Here is a 23,361-nt window from a genome sequence, read left to right as displayed (position 1 = left end):
TGAACTTCAAACATAATAAAAGAAAGAGCTGCTTAAAGTTATGATTAATTCCAAACAAGAGAACCAGAGATTGAGTTACATGAAGCAGAAAGGAGGGTGTATTTCAACATTTCATCAGGATTACACCTTTAAATTTAAAACACCATATGTTAAATAGATTTCCCCAAAATTATGTTTTGTTTGGCAATAGTTGTTTTAAATACATTTTTGATTTTTTAAGACATAACTACTGAAACTGCTGAATAGTACCAGAATCTCTTTATTATACTGTAGCAACCCTTTAAGACACACATGAGACATGAGACATGGGAGTACATTGGAAAAGCACTATTTTGCGCAAATCAAATTACTGTCATCATCTTTCTCATCTTGATGATGATGTTGATTCATTATCATTACAAATAGAAGTTTAGCCATCTTATTGGCATACAGTTATGGAGTTACAAACCTTGATGTGAACAGCCAAAGCATTGTTTCACTAGAGAAAAGCCAGTTTGGTTTTGTAACAATGACTGAAAAAACTGGAGTTTATTTCAGAACGTAATACAGCGTACATTTGCATTTTATGACTTTAAGAATACACATTAATTATTGAAGATTTTCCAAAAACCGACTAGCACTATATTGTGTGTGAGCAGACAATGCAAGTATAACATGCGTAAAGTGACACTCAGGTTTAAAATCAAACTATTTTATTCTGAATTTCTACATTACACTGGCAAAACAAGACAACAGTTTCAAAAAGGTTTTCAAAAAGGTTATCTCAAATGTGGTCTGCTCACTTGTCATCATATCTCCTTTTATTTGTAGGAAGCAATGCCGATAAGAGGAGGCATCTTGATTACTTTTGCAGGTATCATTGGATGACAGCTCTCTCTTCCTCAGTCTGGTTCATCAATGAGAAGTTTTTTGCGATGGTGTGATTCTCTTTTTCATTTTGGGAATTGAAAAAGGAAACAGGAAATATGACATGGGACACCATGTTTGATTAAAAACAGTGCTACATTTAAAGGGATGAGTTATAGCAAAAGCATGCCGGAGCTCCCACTTAGGAATGCTTGCAGTCACAATACAGCACAATTTTTTAGCAATAGAGCCCTGCCATGCAAAACTACTTAAGGAGTCAAGGAACAACAGCTCTGTATCCCTACATTTTTAAGAAAGCAAAACAGATCATCTGGACAATAACCCAAGTACAATATATGTGAGTGTAATACACAGTATAGTGCCTTTATCTACTACACAACAGAATTAAGTGTTTTTAAACACATACAGTATTGCAACCTCTAAATCTACAAACCCCTTGAAAATATAGGCATAAATATTAACATTATTTGAAAACAACAAATCAGATAAGGCCATTTCCTTCTTTAAAGCCATCTACACAAGCACATTACTATAAATCTACATCTCTACATGTGTTGTTCATATATATATTTCTGAAAAAGAGAAGAAAGGGTGAAAATGAAGATTTTTCACAAAAGCGATTACAAATACAGTAGGAGTCAAAATCCCAGTTTTCCAGACATTTTATATATAAAACATCTCAAGAATAGCCATTATTGTCATGAACATAACAAAATAGATTTTTTTTAACTTATTAATTTGCTACATTTAAACTGAATAAGCTATGTACTGAATGAAAATGTCAGCGGGGATTTAGCCATTTTTCAACTGCAGATTGTGCTGTTTTCTCCTTTAACAAATCCTCATGGAGATCGCTGTCACTGTCACCAGATCCCATATCATTCTCTATAAAAAAAGGTATACGATAAATTTAACCATAAGGCATGGTGATAATATTTTATATACTACATTAAGATAATATAAACAGTTGGTGTTACATGTTTTGTTATAGACATCTAAACTTGTAATCATTTTCATGATTTAGTAAACACTGTATTTATTCAATGTTTTATGTTCATGTTTTAGAACATAATTACTCAAATGATAGAGCTTAATGTAGAATACAGAAATTGACTTTAAGAAAACTATGTAGTGATACTATATACTGTAACTCTGAAACCCAATGGGTTCAGTAGATTAACAGTATATGTGTAACTCCTAAAGCTACAGCCACAAAAGATAATACAAACATGAATCTTTTGGTTGGCTGCATTGCATTTGTAGTGAAGAGTTTAGTCAAATGCAATGAGTCATAAAGGTCCCACAGCCTGTACAATTTACTATACTAATACTAATTAGGATATTTTATTAAAATACTTTGAGTACTCAATTTGTCCCTTTACTTACTTTAACCTATGTCAAAGTGAAGGAAATGGCATGATAAAAGTCACAAACAGATATAAAATGGATCTTTAAATATGATTTCCTGGTTTAGCCTGTTAAATGTTAAGATACAGCAAAGACATGACCTTTTGGCATTCAGATAAAGCAATACTTGGGGACCATTGACTATAGGAAAAAAATGGACTGAACCAACAGTTAGGCAAGCAACAAATTATTCTACTGAATCTAATCACCATAGTGATACTATTTAATACTTCAGGTCTACAACAAGTATTTTAAAACAAACATGCAGTACGTAATCTCACTGGCCAACAATTATCCTAAAGCAATTATTAAGGCATTAATTTTCTACATAGAGTCTTGAATCCATAAGAAAATATACACAACTTTGCTATTTTCATTCAAGCCTTAGGGCTCCACACATAATGGATAACCGTTTCAACCTTTATATGTCAAATTGTAATGTTTTAATTCATGCTAACATGAATAACAAAGTGCTCCTACCTGTCTGTGGCATCAGCTTGAGTCTGTTAGCTTGTTTTGCAGCCAGCATTGCTAAAAATTTAAATTTCAGACATTGTCCGGTTTCCCTGTCACAGATGCCTCCAGCCTTACAGCTGCACTTTTTACGGCATTCCAAACCATAGGTTCCATATAAACACTCTGTTGGAAAGAAAAGATTAAACAAATTGAGGATCATTATATCTCAGTGCATGCAGGAACATTGGAACAGCTGGAAGTCCAATAGGACCTCAAACTGAACTCATAGAAATAACAGACATTTCTGATGACATCACCTTGCTGTTAAATTGTATGATTCTACCTTACTCTACAGTCATTTTTTTGTTGTTATGAGTTTAACATAAAAGTACTAACCTATTGTAAGAAACAAAACTGGTAATGAATAAATACCGAACTACCAGGTTAGTGTGTTCTGGAGCAAAACAAAAATTTTCTCTTTGCTATTGTTGTAAAACTGCTTTTATCGGCTGCTGGTCCAGTCCAGTGCAAAAAAAGATGTCTAGCTGCATAGATTGTCTAGATGTGAACATCGGGTTGCATGCTTTTCGGCTGTAAACAAGTTTGTTTTTCACATTTCTGTTCATTCATTAAAATGTATCTTGTGAATTTATTAACACCATATAATTGGTATATTTATACTATACTAGTTTATAGTGATTACTAGCCTTACCCTAAAAAACAGGTATTCTCTGAAGTTTATTTCATTTTGTGTACATGACTAGTATATTCCTGTTGACAGCTACACCTAGTATTTATCTAATTTGACTGTAATACCTGTGAACCCTGTAGTTGTTTTTGCAACAATTAGACAGAAAATACTTTTTTTTGTAAACAAATTCCAAAAATTTTGTTTTCCTTATGTGTTGTGTTAAGAACGTTTTATAAACATTTGTCTTCAAACACAAAATCCCACAAAGACAATTTGCAAAATAATAAATATCAGAATACTAGAAATCTGTAAAAAAATGACTTAATACTGTGAATCTGTTACCTGGAAAACCCTAAAGTCTTCAGCATTAAGCATGCCTCAGCAAAATATATATATAGCTCCAGAAGTGAAGATTAGTATGAGCTTTTAGCAAGTTACTGAAATTGCTTAATAAAACAAAGCATCCGCTTTCACAACACCTACCAATTCAAGAAACATGATTAAACAAGTAACAAAAAATCACTTAGCACTAATACCGAGCTTAATTAGGTGCTTAGAAAAAGGACAGGTTTTAATTCCACCTTATCCGGTAAGAATACCATAAATATTGGATAAAATAGTTAGTCTTGCCAAAGGATGTTGAAAAAAAATAATAACAGACTGTACAGGGAACTGTACATCTGGCAAAGGAAAAAATAATAATTTAGTGTCCAGGAATAATTAAATCACTGAAAAGAAGAATGACTTCAAACAAACATCTGATCTGCATTAAAATCATGTGATTGTTCAAAGAGACAATTGAGAATCTACTTACAAATGCCAAAATACTGAAATAAAAGGAACTAACTGTAGGTCTCCACCTTATTTGCATTGCTTTTAAAAAAAACACAGAACATACTGTATTTGTATGTCATAATTGTGATATTCATGTACAAGTCCTTTATACAAAGCAATCTGTTCAATACTTTGAAAATGCTGGAACTCAGGGCTCTCAGTGATGAAAAATAAGTACAAAATAAGTCCCCTCTATACTTGATTTGTTAATTGAATACTTTCTGACAATCTAGTGTATGGCAGTTTTTAGGTGTATTATCTTTACTATTGGTAAAAAAAAAAACATTAGTTTTCTCAATTTAACTACTGTAGACAGACCTCTAAAAAAATGTGCAAAGCCCAAATTCCTGATGTGACTGACACAAGTGTAATACTTTGAAACAGTGTAACTATTCCGTTTTGTATTTCATCTGCTACAGTATCTGGATCCTCATTTCCACTGTGCAATCATTAACATTTCACATTTTTAACTAAGAACAGCTAAATTGAACTGTGAACTGTGAATTGACTTCTCACAGTAGATGGAATAAGAAAACTAAGTCTGACCAACTTAATTTAAACTACTCTTTTAACATTTGAGTTTTTAGCGGGGCGCGTAAAAAGTCCCCAACCTCCCCCCCCCCCCAAAACAGGAATGTCTATGTGAAACATGTATATATATATCAAAATACTTTTACTTTAAAATTATATGTATTAGTATACTGGGTATTTCATTGCTAGAAAAAATACAAAATGATAAATGTCACCCTGGAGTACAGTACACCCTTATGCAGTAAATTACCTCCTGACTCCCATAACGGGAAATTGTACTGAGATCCGCAAAATAGAAATTCATTTTTGCTTCTGTTATAGCCTGAACTATTTTTCTGTAGGACTCAAGTCATTTTGAAATGTATATTGTTCACAGAACAATCATTCAATTTCACGATATCCATCGTATTTCAGAAAAAAATGAGGATTTTCTACCATGATCCCTAACAGCAACTAATGCAATTAAATGATTGTCTAAAAAAACGAGTGTGAGTGTAATGTTCTTAAAACAGCTTTTGTGCTCAAAAACATAAATAAGTGCTAAAACATTCTCTTAGATGCTCGAGCCTTTCCTTGTGGTACTAAAAATGGACTTGATTCTACAAAAATGTTTTAGAAAAGAATGATATCGTCGAATAATATCTAATCATCATGTGGAATGCTCTATTGAATTCTGATAGTTATAAGGGATTCTGTTTTCAAATGAGCTACCTTTTTATTGGAAAAAAAAACTCGAGCTTTCAAAAAACAAAAAGTAGAATCTTATTCCAAGTATATAGGTTTTTATAAAAACGTTGCTCTTCCTAGTTTTTAGCTTTTGTTAATACCGACACATGACATAGAAAGGGACGACTTGTTAAGGCGGAAAATAAAGTCTCCAGTGCCACAGTGTCGTGGTTGATGTAACTAATTGACATTCTATTCCATAAAATATTGATATGATGAACACTTGGATATGTAAGCGGTTAAATACTTTATATTAATCTTAGGAAAGTGACTACAAATTTCCGAACTTCATTTAGAGACAACCTGCAATTATCTTAGCTTCCCTAAATGGCGATTCTTATAAGATTACTTCTGCGTTAAGAATTACAGACATACTGTAAGTCCCTCCTCCGTCCCTGTAGCAATTTAAAGGATATGCGTGCATCAAAGCCAGTTACAGTATATAGGTAGCAAAACACATTTAAAACGGGATTTGAATTTAACTCTCACAGATAAGATTTGAGTCTCTGGGATATGGAAATGGAATACGATTCCAGGTCTGGGAATAGAGACAGATCTTTGTTCTCACACAATAATTAGTACAATTCTACAAAAATTAAAAGTATATATTCTATTAAACAATGTATATTTTCTTTATAACATTTTTATAGAAATATCTTTCTTGCTTTTGCATGTTTCTGTAGTAGCAATGGAAAAAGCACATACTCATACGCAATGTCCCTTCCATAAAAAAATTGATTATATGCAACACAGCATTATACACACTTTAATCACAACAAATTGCCAAGTACGATACTTCAAATATACAGAGAACATCTAATATGTAGATTTTGACTATATTCAATTTCACTTTATATGATGTACGGTATATAAACTACATAAATTCTCCAGCGGCGATCAGCAGGTGCTTCATGTCTAGCACTGTACCTTTACATATGCCATATTCATCCCCGAAATCGTCCTCTTCCTTGTAGAAGTCACAAAATAGCCCGAGTCCGCATTTCACCCCGTGCATCCCTGACACCGTACGGTAACAGAGTTCTCCTCTGCCCGCTGCACACACGTGACAGCAACCGCAGTCGTCCAGCACGGTCCGTTTGCAGCGCTGGGTCCCGGGACACTGCTCCACATTGCACCGCTCCGGGCAGTCGACTGCGTATTTGACATTGGCGCTCCAAGCGCTCACCTCCCGCATCAGCAGCACAAAAAACACTGTCAACGATAAGGGCTGCATGGCTGAGAAATAAAAATAAGTCCTTTTCTCTTTGCTGTTGTTGTAGAACTGCTGTATGGGCTGCTGGTCCAGTCCAGTGCAGAGAGCACTTGCGAAAACGACGTCTAGCTGCTTAGATTGTCTAGATGTGAACATCAGGTTGCATGCTTTTCGGCTTTAAACAAGTTTGTTTTGCACATGGTTTGCCCTCCTCAATTTCCTCAATCCGGTGTTGTTGTCTAGTTGCCAGCCTGTCCCTTGTTTTAGTTTGAGAAATCCGGGATGGAAGTCGGATTAGCACTCAACTGCCATCCAGGAATTGAAATTGTACGAGCTGATGTCATCTGTTATGTTTAGTTTGTTTTGGTGTTCGATTTGTTGGTGACCTCACGTAAAGTTCAAGGACAAGTATAGATAATCTAAACAATTTCGGTTGTTAAGTTCTTTTTTGGTAAATAATGGAGTGGTTTTCTTCTCCGTGAATGGTGTCAGTTGACAGTACAGGAACGTTTACCTGCTAACATTACATCAGCATATACTGTAGCCTTTAGTACGGAAATCAGTTGCCACTAAATACTGTGATTTAATTCAAAATGTTCTTTTATCAGACTTTTTGGGCAGCATTAGTATTACATTTCAGTTATTTTTACAATTTATCTTACTTCAAGATTTTCTATTTTGAAACAAGTGTAATTTATATTAATGTTTTAATTTTATTAATGTGAAAACATTTTTTTTTTATTTTTCATGCTTTTGCTTATATTGTAGACTGGGTGATTTTGGGGGCTCCATTTTACTATAGTGTTTCTATGATGGATGGTAGGTGAGGGTGAATTGGTTGAGTTTAATTGCTTATTAATATTTTTTTTCCAAATAATGTAATACTGAATACATCGAATGTTCGTGCAAATCTATGACATAACGAAGTGAGGCACGTATTACTATTGATTGTTAAACAGAAAACATAACAAAAATGTGCGATTGTTCAACTTATTATTTTTTTAAATGTAGGCTTTTATTTTAAATTTAGTGATTCTGAAGAATCTTCCATTTAACTAATTTTGAATAATTCACGTATGAAAATACTGGGGTATAATATACCTCCTGTCTTTTATTTTTTTTTAATTTTTAATTGTTTGGGTCCGAAATGTTTTGCTACCGTTTTCATTCTGAGGTCTGATATGATAACTTTTTGGACTGTGCATCTTCAGCAGCAGAGAGCGCCGCTCAACCCTGATCACTTGTATCATTATTTCTTAGGCTTTCAATAGCATTGCGAATTATTATCAGTAGGTGGCGGTGCTATAATGGTTTCTTGAGTTAAAACGAGAATAATTTGTTTTTTTTTTTAAAGAGCAAATGTGGTGCTGTTTAAGAATTTATTTCTAAACAATGTTGTCACTTTTTGGATATAAACATTATTGAAATATAAATCTGTGAAACACAGCCACAGTCTTTCCTAGGTCTTTGTTCCAAAGGTTAATTGAATTGATCAAAACGTGGCTCTCCAAGACATATGTTTTAAGGCCATGTAAAGATATAAAACATGCACTTCATTCGTGTTAGAGAGCTTAAAATCTTTTTTAGGTCTAGGTAAAAGTATTGACGTTTTACATTTAAATAGATTACTAGAGACTGATGGAGTGAAAACTCAGGGGAAAAGACAGAGATGCCTATGTACTGTACCTCCAGGTTCTGAGTTTAACAGCCCTTTTAAAATTCTGCCTTTGTTTAAATGAGGTTTCATTTTCAAACCATTGTAATCAATGCTGAGAAAACAAAATTATAGTCCTTAAGAACAAATACAAAATGAAGAGAATTCTATGCTTTTGGCCAATGTTGTGTTTTGTAGTCTATATATCTAAATTAGTTTAGGTAGCCCTATAATTTTATAATGCCTTGCATTTACTGTTTATACCATTTTACATTCCAAAGGGATGTAATGGCATTATATTCTAGCAGACCAACTACACAGCAGTGACATTAATTCTCAGATCTAGCCTTCATATTCAGAGTGACACTAGTTGCACTGAATTCTGTATACAAAACAACAGGATTATTCCACCTAAATTGCAGATCTTGGAATACTAATGATATGACATTTAGTTTTGTGGGAATAATGAGTGAATTCCAGTGGTCATCACTCCTTGGTCTGATTTGTCACAATGCAGTGATCACATAACTCACTCTTGAATTCCTCAATTTCCAAAGAGGGCAAAAGAACTGGACACTTCAGCGCACCACGACTAAGGGTGACCTACAAAACCTTAACCTCCAGAAAAAAGAACAGCTGAAAAAACATTTTCAAACTTTTTGCCAGAGTGCAGTTTCTTTATTTTGTGACTGCAATATAGGAAGCAGCTACGGAGAAGGTTTTTCAAATCCAAGCCTCTTTTTTACCCTGTGACCGTACTGTTAGTCCTTCTGAGAACTAGACATCTGATGTTGAATAACAATCATAAGCATTGTAATTTTGCTCCATTAGCAAAACAGTAAAAAGCAAACTAAAAAGTAAGAAGATGGTAACTCCAACCCAAACCCTTTTTTCTACAGTTACCCTCATCCTGGGCTACAGAATGTACTTCATTTGTTATCCTTGTTTTTGTTTTAGTGATTACCAAGCAAAATGCCAATAAAATATTAGATAATGTTTTGAGGTTTTGATTGGAGGTGTAAATTGTTCCTAATAATGTATATCACTTTGATCCTGTGAAACCCACAAGCTTTACTCATACTGGCACCTAAAGTACAGTATTCAGGAAAGTTCTGTAGGATCACTTTCAGTTACACCTAGCCTTTTATTTATATGGACGTAGGTCTACATTTGGAATGCTTTGGTGGCCTACGAAGTTGGCTTGGAATTGTGAGCCCAGCCCTTGAAATAATCCCTGCAAGCAAAATCCTTAGGGAAAGGGCATTGCAAAGTCATTACAAATATAGAATTTTAATACCTATCTGCTACCACTAGATGGAGGGCTTAACTAAAACATTTTTGGCAAAAGCAACTAAAAGTCATGTCTTTCTTGGTACAGAACTATTTACTTTTCAGATATTTTCTTTCAAAAATCATATTAATTTCATATTATTTTCGTTTTGTTGACAACAGGCAATTGCTAACTGATAAGAAACAGTTTATCAAACAATAATTGTATTACTGTGTCATATACAAAATTCGGCACTGGAATGCTGTCAATGTGAGGGCAGTTTGAGCAAATACAGTACGCTGTGAAATAATCTGAAGCTTAAAACATTGCTCAGAGTAATGGAGAGTGACATTCGCTGATAAGTTGTGAAATAATTAATCTTTTCTCTTTTCGATGATTCTCATATGTGAGAATGCTGTTTGTGGACTACATTCCACAATGGGTTCAGCATTCAATTCAATCATACCCAGCCAACTGGTGACAAAGCTCAGGGGATCAGGACTGTGCAACTCTGTCTGCAACTGGCTGCTGGACCTTCTAATTGGGAGACCACAGGTGGTGCAGGTAGGTAATAAAACATCAACACCACTCACCCTGAGCACTGGAACACTACAAGGCTGCTGTGTACTCCCTATTCACTCATGACTGCACAGCAAGACACAGCAACAATCATTAAGTTTGCGGATGACACCACTAATAGGCCTGATCAGCATTGATGACAAGTCCACTTACAGGGATGAAGTCATACAGCTACTGAGGTGGTGTCATAACAATAACCTGGACTTGAACGTGAGTAAAACAAAAAAAAACTAATAGTGGACTTTCGGAGACACAGGCCGCACACTCACAGCCCACTCAGTATTGATGAAACGGAAGTGGAAACAGTCACCAGCTTTAGGTTTTTGGGAATTCACATTTCTAATGACCTATCCTGGACTGTGAACATGGACATTATCTTGATGAAGGCTCAGCAGCGCCTCTATTTCCTGAGGTGCCTCAAGCGATGGGGGGTGCCAGCACCTGTGTTGGTGAACTTCTACCGCTGCAACATCGAGAAGGTCCTCACCAACGGGATCACCGTGTGGTACAGCAACATCTCTTCTCGAGAGAGGAAGGCACTGCAGAGAATGGTCAATATGGCCCAGAAGATCATCGGCTGTGGTCTTATTAAACAGATTAAACATCTCTATGCAGACCGCTGCCATGGTAGAATTCTGACCATCACAGAGGACAGTCACCACCCTGGGCATGAGCTCTTCACCCCACTGCCCTCAGGCAAGAGATACAAGAGCATATGGACACTTACCACCAGATTCTTCAATAGCTTCTATCCACAAGCAGTGCAATTGGTGAACACATTTGGCCATGCCCCTCGGACCCCAACTACCTCATTGCAATTTTATTTATTGCACAGCTGCAGTCATTTTTTACGTCTGCATTGTTTACATTCGACTTTTTACTTGTTTACTTCTAAATTGTCTACTGTTTGTTTGTACATTGTCTTGATGCACTGTCTGCACTTTGTGTTTTACACTTTTTTTTTAACAATCAAGAGACTTTCTTTAAGTGAGAATTCCATTGTACCAGTACATGTACTGGTTACTAATGGCAATAAAGTTCTATTTTAAAGAAAACAATCCAGTTTATATAGGCAGGATAAGGGCAGGGAAGGCAATATGGGAAGCTTTTCCTACATTTGTTAAAATGCTTGAAAAATAAGCTACATTTATTAACATAATGCAGAAGTACCTTTATAAGTTTTGTTAGGGTTATTAATTATCTTGTTGAAATAGAATTATGACTGTCTGATAATTTCTGACTAAAAAATCAAGATCTATTATAAAACCAGAGAGTTGTCCTGTAACTGGTGATGCTGAGGCAACACCAACCCAGCATGCCTAAGGTAAGGTTTAGGTTGCAGTCTTCGTGCAGTTAACAATATAAAGACAGCATCTCACAAGCTGAGTAACAGTAAGTTGTTTAGTCTGGTCTGGATGTGGATTTCTTGGCTGTCTTCAGAAGTAAGTGCCCTATAAGTACTGCCTTTACCCCATGCAAATAATCTGAGAAATAAATGGGCAGAGAAGGAGCATTCCTTAAGAAAATTAACTTATCTTGGTTGGTTCAGCATCAGACTGTCACACGCTGTCACACAGACTGTCTATATGACAGTTGGAAAAGGCTTGAAACTGTCACCATCATCAAATAACAAGATTCCACGAATTTCTCAACTCCTGGAAAAAAAAAACTTATTGTATTTTTTTCATGCCAAGCTTTACAATATATTTGCATATACAGTACCTACTGTACCATATTGTCTATATAACAAGCTACCTGGCCATGTTGTTAAAGCCAATATATAAATACAATCATAACACTCATTAAAAAGGTTACTGTAAAGAAATAGAATAAAAACAGGAATAAAACACGTTACAACATGAACGTATTTGGTTTAAATGAGTTCATTTTGCAACGAGAAAGTTGGATAAATATTACAGTTTGTAAAATTTTGAATTGACGTTCTGTTCTCTTACTAGGATGTATTTCAATGCATGTTTTTGAAAACAAACAAACAAACAAACAAACAAACGTTGTAATAGAATATTCTCCTCAGGATAGCATACGTTGTCTTCCTAAATATACCCCAGATAAAATTGTTCTTACATGCTTTATAACTCATATTGGTTTCCCAGTATAAGAAAGTTATTGTCAATCTTCACTCTCTTTCTATATTGAAAATTAACGGAATTAAATCTGTTGGATATCGGAACAGTAAGAATTAAAGAAATAAATTCTTAATGAAGAAGTGGGAAATAATGGATAAGCATTAATCTTTCAACACCCTAGTTCATCCCAGATGTCTTGACAACGCAGTGACGTTTAGTTGCAGTTCCTACGACACGCGTGTGCACGCACAATGCGTGAAGGGCTGCGCTGTTTTTCATGGCAACAAACGGTAGAGTTGTTTAGAGATAGGACCACGGACAGCTGTTTGTTCGCCGGCTTGTCACAACAATTACACAGCATTACTGTTGAATATCACTACCAAGGCACGGAGATTGCTTTTAATACCTATAGATAAAAACGTGTTTTTCTTTTTTTGTGAGCCGGGTAAATTTGTTGTCTAGTATAAGAATCTGACAGAGGGCACTGACTGGGGTGTGAATGACACAAGAGAGGTAGGATTATCAACCTTCGATTATTTTTATGCATTATTACTGTCATAAAGTCACGGGATTACAAATGTGTGTAGTGACATAAATTATACTGATCAGACAAAATGTAAACGGTACCAAAGTTGTACAGCTGTGGTGGTGATCGGTTATGTTAGCGTGCCGGACAGGGACTTATATCTCTCAATGATTAAACAAAATGTACAAGAATCAGCATACTATTTATACTAAAAATAGGTTTTCATTATGTTGCACAGTGCGTGAGACTCCTGTAAAATACGTGTTCGTTGACAATAGTGGTGAGAACCCACACTGGTTCTGATTAACCACTTCATATGGTTGAAATAGTCAGCGAAGTGTGAGTGTAATGTAGGTTGTAACCTGTACAGTACCAGTAGCAATGGAATTTAACCTCCCCAAAGTAGTCGATTCGCAGAATAGCCTGACATTTTTCTGTTTCTCAATTACTGTTAAGTACAGTATACTGCATTTCTTGTTGGCCAACAGTTCTGTTTTTTTACTTATTCTCGTTTTCTAAGCGTTATTAATGCAATGTCGGAATCGGCTTTGCAGAAATTTACGTTTTGCACAAAACGTAACAGGGAGCTACAGTATACTGTATGTATTATTGTATTCATTAGCCTGCACTTGGGTTGTCAGCAGGCTGGTAACGTGACCACACCTGTTTGAGTCTGGACGTCCCAAGGCGGTAATCAAAAACAGTTTTTGGCTTGAGCCCCACTACGCCTTCCCTCAATCTTGACTGTTAATTGAAGTTGGTGATACAGTATTTGACCTTTGATTAAGTCTGATGAAGTGTGTGGAGTTATAGGCACGGAACAAATCTTTATGGACAAAATCCTAGGCCTCCAAATAGTGAACACGTAAAACAACGCAGTCTGCTTTCTAATATTACTGAGACGTTAATGTACTACGTGCTTGCTTAGTTGTTGTATTGCTATTATTGACGATATTTCCTGAGTTTAAACTGTGATGAGCATTTGATTATAATACAGGGTTTCACATTCTTTTTTTGGAGATGCCCAAATACAGTATTAACAGCTAAAGAAGAGGTTAGTTTTATTAGGGGAATTGGGCGTACAGTATATTTTAATTCAAGGTACAAGGAAGGACATGGGAGTTACATTTCAACAAGAAACATAACCTTTAAAATGAGCATAAATTAATTGTCAATAATAAATCTGGATTAAACGAAATGTTACAATATAAAAGAGTCACTATTACAATAAAGAGGTAGTAATTTTGCTTTAAAATCAAAATGTGTGAAATGTCATAATAAAACAGATGGGGATCACAAATTAGAATTATTATTTTTTAACAGTGGAGTCCCCAAACTGCTGGTTTTGTGCATACAAAATGTTTTTACAAGATAACATTTCAAAACATTAATAAAAGGTTAGGTCTGTTTTGAAGTATAGTAAATTGTGGTCCTGATATTTAAAAAAACTGTGAGGTGTTAGATCATGAGAAGCTTCCTGTTATTTATAAATTCAGGAAATTGTATATAGCTCATGCAATAAATTTTCTTGGCCTGTGATTAGGCCTTGACAGTTGTAGTGCTTTGCATTGCTTCATGTGATAGCCTCAGAGGAGACCACTCCAACACTGGTTCACATTTCTCAACAGAGAAACTCATTTAAATAAAGAACTGAATCCAGTTAATAAACTTCAGTTTGATGTAACAAACAAAAATTCTAGTGATATTCATGTCAGGGAACACATTATAAGTTAGTGACTATCCCATACACTAATTAGGTACCAAATTTTTGTGAAATAAGAAATTTCTTATGCTTAAAATAATGCAACCAAAAATTTTATCAACTTTGTATGTTGTACAGATATGTAACATGGACAAATAACTAATTCTGCTGAGGAAGCTAAATAAACAGCGAGTGTGTAACTCAGAATTTTTTAACATTTTAAGACTTCAACAAAAAAAATCCATACCAACAAATATGGAGTGGTGGTGATTGAGCATACAGTATTTCTGTTTTTGAACACCATAAATTGCTAAGGATATGTTACAACAATTAGAATCTGACAACAAGCTGCTGTTTTTAAATGTATTATGAAGCAGTTGTGTGAGAAAACGTGGCATGATATTTACAGTACATGTGAATAATAAGACTTGAACTAATCAAAATTTCTTACTAACAAAATAGTTTTTTTAATAAATAACGTGCAAAGGCAGAATAAAACCCTTTACTGTAAAATCAAGAGTGCATTCAAAGTGTGCAGAATAAAATTGTATTGTACAATTGTATAAAATGTTAAAATGTGTGAATCAATATTTGTTCTACAAATTATGCATCTAAAATAATAATCTACGCCATAACTAGTGTAATACTCTTACCATTTCTGTTAAGATAGTTAAGACAGCATATGAGAGAAACAAAAAATAAAAAGAACAAGCAGGAAGAGTTAATTCATATGACAAAATAAGTATGTAAACTTATTGCTTGTTTTAGTGAGTACTCTTAAGTAAAGTGCTCATCTAACAGGATTGTGTACCAGCAACTGTTAAACTGAGTTATGACTAGTTGTTTCATATATTACCAGTTCTTGGCCAAAAAAAAACCTCAAGTACAGTGTTGTTTACAATATTGCATACAGCTTTCTCTTTCCCTGTTCTATGGCTGAAACGTATAAAAAATGTTGTGATACACCGACATAACTATACTATATCACTTCAATTCTGTTTTTTTTTTGCACTTAGGATATTTAGTCTAAAGCAAAAACACAGAGCTGACAACTTGATTTAAAAGTAGGCTTTATTATATGTATTTTGGTGTTCCAGTTTGTAATTATAGATATATAAGTACTGCTCAAAGCTTTAATTTGACACAATTGCCATCTCCCTACTGTAACAGTGTATGCTAAGGTGATACAAAGTGTTACTGTGGCAGGTGTTGCTGCACAGCAGGGGTAGGGCAAAATCTCATAGACCATCTGCCATCAGAAAATTGAATTTTGTTATATGTCATCTTATTTATAAACCCCATTAAACTTGTGGGTCCATCTCCATCATCTAGTAGATTTGGAATTCAATGAAGGTGTCATAGTTTTGTTGGGCACACCCTAACTGTAATTGTGTATTAAGTTGTTTTCACTTTTATTAGTAGTTAAGGTAAATGTTTAAGATGTGTAGATGCTGGGGAGATGAGAAGTTGTGCTGTTACATTTACAATACAACAAACACTTTGAAAGAATCAATTAAAGTAACAGATTTATCAGGGAATTGACAGTGTTTAAGAATATGTTACATTTTTATTAACATGTTCTGTATGAGCTCTGCAGGTTAAAGGCGGTTGTCTTCTCTTTACAGATCATTCTAAGTTTGATGCAACATGTGATGCAAAGTTGTGTAGGACTTTGTCTTTTCCTGCTCAATTTAGACTCATTCTCAGGGCTTTAGAAAACACGCAGAGAGACTTTCAAAAGTACCACTGTGCCTTTTAACCTGCCTTGTCATTCATGATGATGGCAATTTGTGAGCAGTGATCAGCGGCCCTTGAGTTGGTATCCTCATTGGTGGCTCTTGTCTTGAGACGGCCCAATGGCTGGCTGGAACTTGTCATCTGATTGATGGGGGCTCACTCCACATTTGTTGGATTAATGACAGGAGATCTGGGTTCTCGGGGACTGCCAGTAGTTGGCTTCAAATTGAAGGTTAACTACGGAGTTGTTGCAAACTGGCACCAAATCAGCTGGCTGCTCATAAGTGTCTCCTAAAGGCTTTGAGATGTCAGAGTCGATTCAAATTTGTTTACGGCTTCCTTAATGGCCTTCCTTATCGTCTAAGGGGGAGAGGACACAGAACAAGACATCAACTGTAGTCCGTCTCAGTTTCAGTACGTTAATTCCATAACAGAATGTATGTGGCAGTGGGTTGTTCCTGTAGGCGTATAACTAATGTGCTAAAATAATTACTTGAAAACTGTGCATAACTACTGGAAAGCTTGTGCTATATTTTCACATTTTGTGATCAGCTGAAATAATCTTAGTACTGTCTCACATATAACATATATTTGTGATACAGTGTTCTATAGTCGTGTTCTAGTCATTGTAATAAAATAATTTTATAACCAATTATCAAGACTTACAAATCTTATTTAGAGGACCCTTGGAAACCAGCTTTAAAGCAATCCATAGCCATGCAGACACTGCAAGTGTTGGTGAAATGACTACAGGAGCGTTTCTGTTGGGAGAGAAGAGTAGTTGTCATAATCTAGGGAAAAAAGAAATGCTCTTTGTCATAGAAAATTCAGAGAATTCAAAGGTTTTAAAAACACTTGTAATTTATTTTGGGGATGTAATTGGTCATACATGGATTCCACTAATATCAGTAAAATACAATTTTATAATATTTTAAAGTGAAAAATGAGGCTTTCAATTCCTCTTCATTTCAGCCTCAGAAAGCCAGATTTCCTGTCATCATTCAGCCAGGCGTGAATCATACTGTTGATTGACAATCATACTGATGATTGTCATAAGCTACAGTACACTGCAGGTCAGAAGCACTGCCTCACAGCTCATGCGTCTTGAGCTCGTCTCTGAGGTGGTTTGTCTTTTGTGAGGAGTTTGCAGGTTTGCCTCTCGTTCAAGTATATTTTCTGTGTACACTCTGGTTTCACTCTGGTAGAATTAAAAGGTAGGTTGATTGGATGTGCTGAAGTTCCCTTTCCATGCAGAACAGAAGCAGAACCTCTTCCTCATGAATGTGCTTTTTCTGCAGCAGCTCTGCTACAGTGCTAATTGCAGTGTACTTTGGATAAGGTTCAGGTGTTTTCTGCATAATGAAACAAATGGCTTCAAATCGGTTGCCTTTCCCGTGGATGGCAGAAAAAATGTGTTGTATGAATATCACATTATTAATATTATTATGCTGGGTGTGGCAGAGCTTTTACTGGCTTGTTCTTGGAGTTATGTTTCTTAAATCATATTCGCAAATGTTCCCTTAGAAAAGAAACACATCTACTGCTCTAAATAAGGTCATCGGGCCCAGCAGATTTAACAGTGACGTGTTAATTCAGCAGCATTAACACTGCATAGCTAATCTCACAGAGTATGCATGGAAGCTTGTGTGGTAAACAGCACATGATTTTTTCAGCTCAGCTCATTTAAAAATTCTGTTTAGGTTATGATTATAGGAATAAAAACAAACTTTCATGACTGTCGTTCCCAGGACAAGGCTTCCTTTTTGGTTTCTCTATCCGTTTCTCTTTTTAAAGGTTCTCATCATTGTTAGAGCATTTGGAAGGTATTTCTGCAAAGAAATCGTTTTGCATAACGGACACTGAAGTATTGCAGGGACTAAAATGACTCTAATGACTGGGACTGGATGATATTTTCCTACCTGTGCTTAAGGAAATGAAGGATGTGATTCAAAGACCCTTAATTACAATTGTTCAACTCTGACTTAGAATGGGAGCTGTACACATAAATCTGTGAACTGCAAACTCAATAATTGCAAAACAGAACCAGAATATATAGACCAATAACTTTTATTTCTGTTACTGGTAAAGGACTGAAAACATTTGAGCTGAGCTAGAACAATATCTGCAAAATAATGACATTTATAGAGCTGGGTAACTTGCTAACTATAAAGCATGATTTTCAGAAATCTTTAAATAAGATTCCATATACTGTAAAGATCAATCCTCAAATTAAAAGCAATAGGGACTCAATGCAATGTATGTGCATGGAATAAAAATCAGGTAAAAGTTAAATAGCAAAACAGCAGGGGTATGACCTCTACCTGTACCAGTGTAAGCAGAAGTGTATAGCAATGAACCAGGGATCATACCAACAATGTAGTTTGTGGTCTGTTTAGCAAATTATAAAGCACAGAATTAGTGGGAAAGAAACACAAAGAAGCAAAATAATAACAAAAACTCTGTGAAGATCATGGATTGGGCAGACAAGTGGCAAATGAAAGGAAGGAATGCATACTATACATGTCTCATGGGTTGATTCTGAATTGCAGGGAGGTACCGATAAAAGGGATTTTGGCATTTATGTAGATTTATTTTAGGCTAACATCCTCATCAAGACAATATGGGGAAGCAATGAAAAGGTAAAGAGAATGCTTGTGTTTATAGCAGAACACATACTGTAATGTGTCAATTACAAAAAATAATTGAATGATATCATTATACTGTAAGTTTGCCTTCTTTATCATGTGCTGCTTCATTCATGGGGGTTCTGTACAATACTTTTTTATACAGTATGTATATAGTGTTCTGGTAATACATACCAAATTAATATAAATAATTCTGTAATGCTAACTTTTTGTCTTCAATAGTTAATTGTACTGCTAGTTTGTTGCTAGTTTCTGATGTTTTTAATTTCAGACCTGTTTTATGTCAATTGCAAGTTTTCCTCCCTTTTGCTGTCTATTTCTAAAATGCTGTCATGTCTCGTTGCAGGATTATGTTTAGAAAATGGTTCCTTGTCAGACCCATGTGATGTTGAAGTGGCAGGAGCATCTGAATGGCTCATGGGCAGCAGAGGACAGCGTCCAGGTGACCATTCGCCAAGGTGCAGCTGCCCTCTACAGCAAACTCCTCAGCAACAAGGAGGTGGTAGGATTGGCCCAGCCTGTTCAAGACCTGCTCGGCCCCCGGCTGCCCGACTTCCAGTATGAAGCGAGCGCCATGGAGGAGCGGGAGGAGTACCTGGCAGCTCTTCTCCACAGCCAGCGCTGCCTGGTCCGCCGCACGCTGGCCAGCACGCCCTATGCCCTGGCCCTGCATCACAGGCTGGTGGTGCTGCAGAGGATCTACTACGCGCTTCACAGCAAATACCACGACCGCTTTCGGGTGGGGCCCCCGGCCCAGTCTGTGCCCAGCACGGAAAGTGGGGTGTTAGAAAATGCCTCGGAGCCTTGGCTGCAGGGGACGCGGGTGAAGTCTGGAACAGATGTGTTGATTGAGATGGGTGTGAGGACAGGCCTCAGCCTGCTGTTTGCCCTTTTGCAGCAGAACTGGCACCAAGCCCAGCTGGATCCCAGCTTGGCGCTGTGCAATGACGTCCTTTCCACGGCATCCTCTGTGCTGTCTTCCCTTCCCCCTCTGTCCCTGGCGAACGAGAACAAGATCCCGCTGGTGGGGCTGGACTGCCTTGCTCAGGTGACGGCTTTTCTGAAGAGGACCTCGGTCCCCAGCTCGGGGGCAGACGTGGCGGGGAGGCGGCTGGCCCTAGAGCTCTTACTGGGGCTGGCCATGCAGCGGGGCTCCCTCAGGTTTCTGCTTGAGTGGATCGAGGTGGCGCTGACTGCTTCCGCTGCGGCGTGCTCGGGATCATCCAAGCTGTCTGCGAGTGAGGAAGGGATTGGCTATGACTTCATTCTCCAAACTCTGGCCCAAATGAGGCAAAATTCTGTATGTATTTCTTAAGAACGTAAAGCATGCTTGCAGTTCTTAGACAAACAGCCATCAGAGGAATCAATACATGATAATAATATTTTGTGTGGAGAAGGTGGCCTTAAAGGTAATCTAAAACAAAACATATATACAAAAGGACAAATAGAAAATTTAAAATAGGTATGTGAAAAAGGTGAATTATAACCCTTTTTTAAAACAAAACTCTGAAATCCTAGGATGTTTATCATACTGCAACTATATCCATCTTATACAGTATAACTGTCCACACTGCAAGAAGAGATATTACAGTAGGATGAGGCAGTAGGCAATTGTTACGATTTTCAGTTTTGAATTCTGCACTCCTTATTCTACCCACATGAGCATTTGGCACTATTATAACAATGTTTTCATTTTCATTTGGGCCATCTGCTCACATTTACTGAAGCTTTTTTAATGATGAAGTTTTTTGCACTTTATCGTTTTTATATTGCCAAAAATGATCAGTCCAAGATTATATTGTAAGAGCTTATCAGAATCTGGTGTCTCGGTTTCAGTAGAGAATATAAAGATTAGATGTACAATTGTATTGGACTGGTGAGTGTCACCTGCAGCAATTTGTGAGACTGTTAATTCCATTTAATTTAAATTTAATTTAATTCTTTATTTTACAATCCACTATTGTAAAATTACTTAATATATTTCATATATATAGTGCATATCTCTTTTTATTTCTTAGAAAGATTAATTGGTCCAGGTGTGCATTGTGAGGGTTTTCCTACAGTATACCATATAGACAATGTTAAATATGTATATATTAAATACACCAAAAAAGAAATCACACAAGTTGATTGATTGTGATATCTTTTTTGATAGTCTCAGAAATTCACACCAAAAACATTTCAGATAATACTTTAAGTGAAACTGGTCTGTGTAGTTGCTGGAATTTATGACGAATTGCAGATAATCACAGTGAATTACGTCTCATTCTATATATATCACTTTAAGATCAAATGTTTTAAAATAAATTAGCATTACAAACCAGGAACCTGCCAGCAATAAAGTGATATTCAAGCACATACGGTACATATTCCAGTGATTATGATACTTGAACATTGTCAGGAGAGAAATATGAACACAGTCCCTTTTTAAAAATGGAGGAAAGAGGAAGTACTATTGAAATACCTGAGTTCTTGCTTGTTACTGTGTTTGTAGTGAAGTGCATACTGTTTTTATTATTGTTCCCCAGGGTTTCCGTGGCGATTCTGTCAATGGTCCGGAGCTGAAGAAGAATGTGGACGGACTGTGCAGTCTTGCTCATGTGGCTCTCTGTCTCTTTGATGAGGTGTGTGCTTTCCTTTTGCTGTACAGCACCATCCTGAAAATACTGCCTACCATCTTAGGAGTGACAGACAAGCCTTGGCTGTCAATCAAACCCTGTAGGTTAGCAAGTGACATCAACCCAGAGTATCACATGAGGCATATGAACAACTCTAGTTTATCTGGCGGCCATTTCCTCAGTTAGACCAAGCAAGACTGAATCCATGGCAATTGCACACTTCTAAAGACTTGGAAAAGTAAAAATAAAAAGCCGTTTGCACTAAAATGTATTTTTTTTTATTCTGGAACACAAGAATACACTTTTTGTGTGGAACTATTCCTCTTGAAATCATGCTAACTGAAAATGAGCTACTGTATGTTACAAAAGCTGCAAACGTCAGCAATGTAATATTTTGGGATTCAGTTCTGTGATATGTTTATGGTGAATTGAAAATATCTCACAAACCTGGAAAACCAAGGTATTTTTCACAATAACAGTTCACAGAAAATGAGTCACATCTCTGCAGGATTTGCATGGAGCAATGATGACACGCTTTCTATTTTGTTAATCATGAATTTTCATGCCCTGCACATTACATTGCATCTTTTTTCATTTAATTAAGATGATTAGCCATTATTTTTTGGGTTCAGTTTGAGGAAGCTGAATTATGTGTAAATTAATTATTCCTATAATACATTGCATTGTACGCATCTCTAAATAATGTCTTTTTTTATACAGATTTACATTTTTTTTTAGCTACTGAAAATGGAAAGATATACACGTTTTCTCTTGGTTCATCCAAACAGTGTTACCATGTGTGTATACATGTTTTGAAAAATGGTGTTAGCTTTAATATTGTATTTAAATTGTAGTTGAAGATAAGACGTAGATAAAATAATCAAGATGCAGTGTTTTACATGCAGTTACAATGGTGGTATTCCAATTATAAATCAGTGCCTTATTGGGATGTTTTTTTTTTCAGATCTGTAACCTGGCTTCAAACTGCTTGTGTTCCTGCAACACTGGCACTGGATCCCTGGGGGTAGAGAGTGACACAGTGATGGTGTATGTCTGGGGTAGTAACAGCAGTCACCAGCTAGCAGAAGGCACTCTGGAGAAGATCCTGCAGCCCAAGCTGGCACAGGGATTTAGTGATGCTCAAATGGTACAAGTATTAAAAGACATCAAACATGTTTTCTTAAAAAGATTACAGATTTAAGAATCCATGGTAGAGAGGTATTGTTTATATGCAAACTGATGACTTAAATAGATATTATAAGCATGACATTTACAGTTGTGGGGTTTGTTGTCAATAAAATGCAAAAGGACCAGAGAGATGCTGCCTGTGGGTCAAAATAGAGACTGCTTTTGAAATTAACATCTCTGCTCTTTTTTTCTGATTTTACAAATCAGTCAAACGATTTGGTGAACACTGTCAAACTCTCTACAGTGAGACTCTGCTTTTCCCATGTGTGTCAGTGGACAGGAGTCTGTGGTTTTTAAGAAATCAGTTGAATAATGAGGTGTGACTATCTTTGAAGAGAATGAACCCAACAAACATTTATGGAAGGTGTATGTACTGTAACTGTTTCAATAAGTGAAACAGTTTGCATATTACCTTCATCAAAAACTTCAGCATAACCCCAGACATACTCCGGTTTTCCTAGACTTATCCTGTAAGTGCAGTACATGCTGTACCATCTTGTGCTGCAAAGTTACTGAGTCCAGTGACTGCTCTAGCTCACCTGTATCTTTTCCATAAAAAGCCTATCAGATTAAATTCAATAAAGTATAACACAACTCTTCTTTCAGTTTCCCCATTATACTGGTAGCTGC

General features: G+C 36.2%; 2 protein-coding genes across 2 annotated transcripts in view; one reads left to right on the top strand and one right to left on the bottom strand.

Annotated features, from left to right (window-relative positions):
* Positions 1-246: 246 nt before the first annotated feature.
* esm1 (endothelial cell-specific molecule 1) lies at positions 247-6,881 on the bottom strand. The gene is made up of 3 exons (XM_088912153.1): positions 6,440-6,881; positions 2,755-2,913; positions 247-1,752 (listed from the first exon to the last, which is right to left on the bottom strand). The coding sequence occupies exons 1-3, from the start codon at positions 6,879-6,881 to the stop codon at positions 1,649-1,651; spliced, it is 705 nt and encodes a 234-aa protein (XP_088768279.1). The 3' UTR covers positions 247-1,648.
* Positions 6,882-12,616: 5,735 nt separating this feature from the next.
* The window catches only part of LOC148838012 (putative E3 ubiquitin-protein ligase HERC1), a 75,976-nt gene continuing 65,231 nt past the window's right edge, over positions 12,617-23,361 (top strand). The window contains exons 1-4 of the mRNA XM_088910709.1: positions 12,617-12,828; positions 19,272-20,225; positions 21,454-21,549; positions 22,508-22,690. Of these exons, the coding sequence (XP_088766835.1) occupies positions 19,287-20,225; positions 21,454-21,549; positions 22,508-22,690 (1,218 nt within the window). The 5' untranslated portion in view covers positions 12,617-12,828; positions 19,272-19,286. The remainder of the gene's footprint in view (positions 12,829-19,271; positions 20,226-21,453; positions 21,550-22,507; positions 22,691-23,361) is intronic.

Source organism: Atractosteus spatula, chromosome 3, assembly GCF_055471065.1.
Source record: "Atractosteus spatula isolate fAtrSpa1 chromosome 3, fAtrSpa1.hap1, whole genome shotgun sequence".
Taxonomy (NCBI): Eukaryota; Metazoa; Chordata; class Actinopteri; order Semionotiformes; family Lepisosteidae; genus Atractosteus; species Atractosteus spatula.
Note: the sequence above shows the minus strand (reverse complement) of the source record. Positions and strands in the feature narration are given on the sequence as shown.

Excerpts from the sequence above, each read along its gene's own strand:
- esm1 (XM_088912153.1), bottom strand. The coding sequence starts at position 6,881 with ATGTTCACATCTAGACAATCTAAGCAGCTAGACGTCGTTTTCGCAAGT. Across the intron at positions 2,914-6,439 it reads TGAATATGGCATATGTAAAG|AGTGTTTATATGGAACCTAT; the intron begins GTACAGTGCTAG and ends TCTTTCCAACAG. Across the intron at positions 1,753-2,754 it reads CAAGCTGATGCCACAGACAG|AGAATGATATGGGATCTGGT; the intron begins GTAGGAGCACTT and ends CTTTTTTTATAG.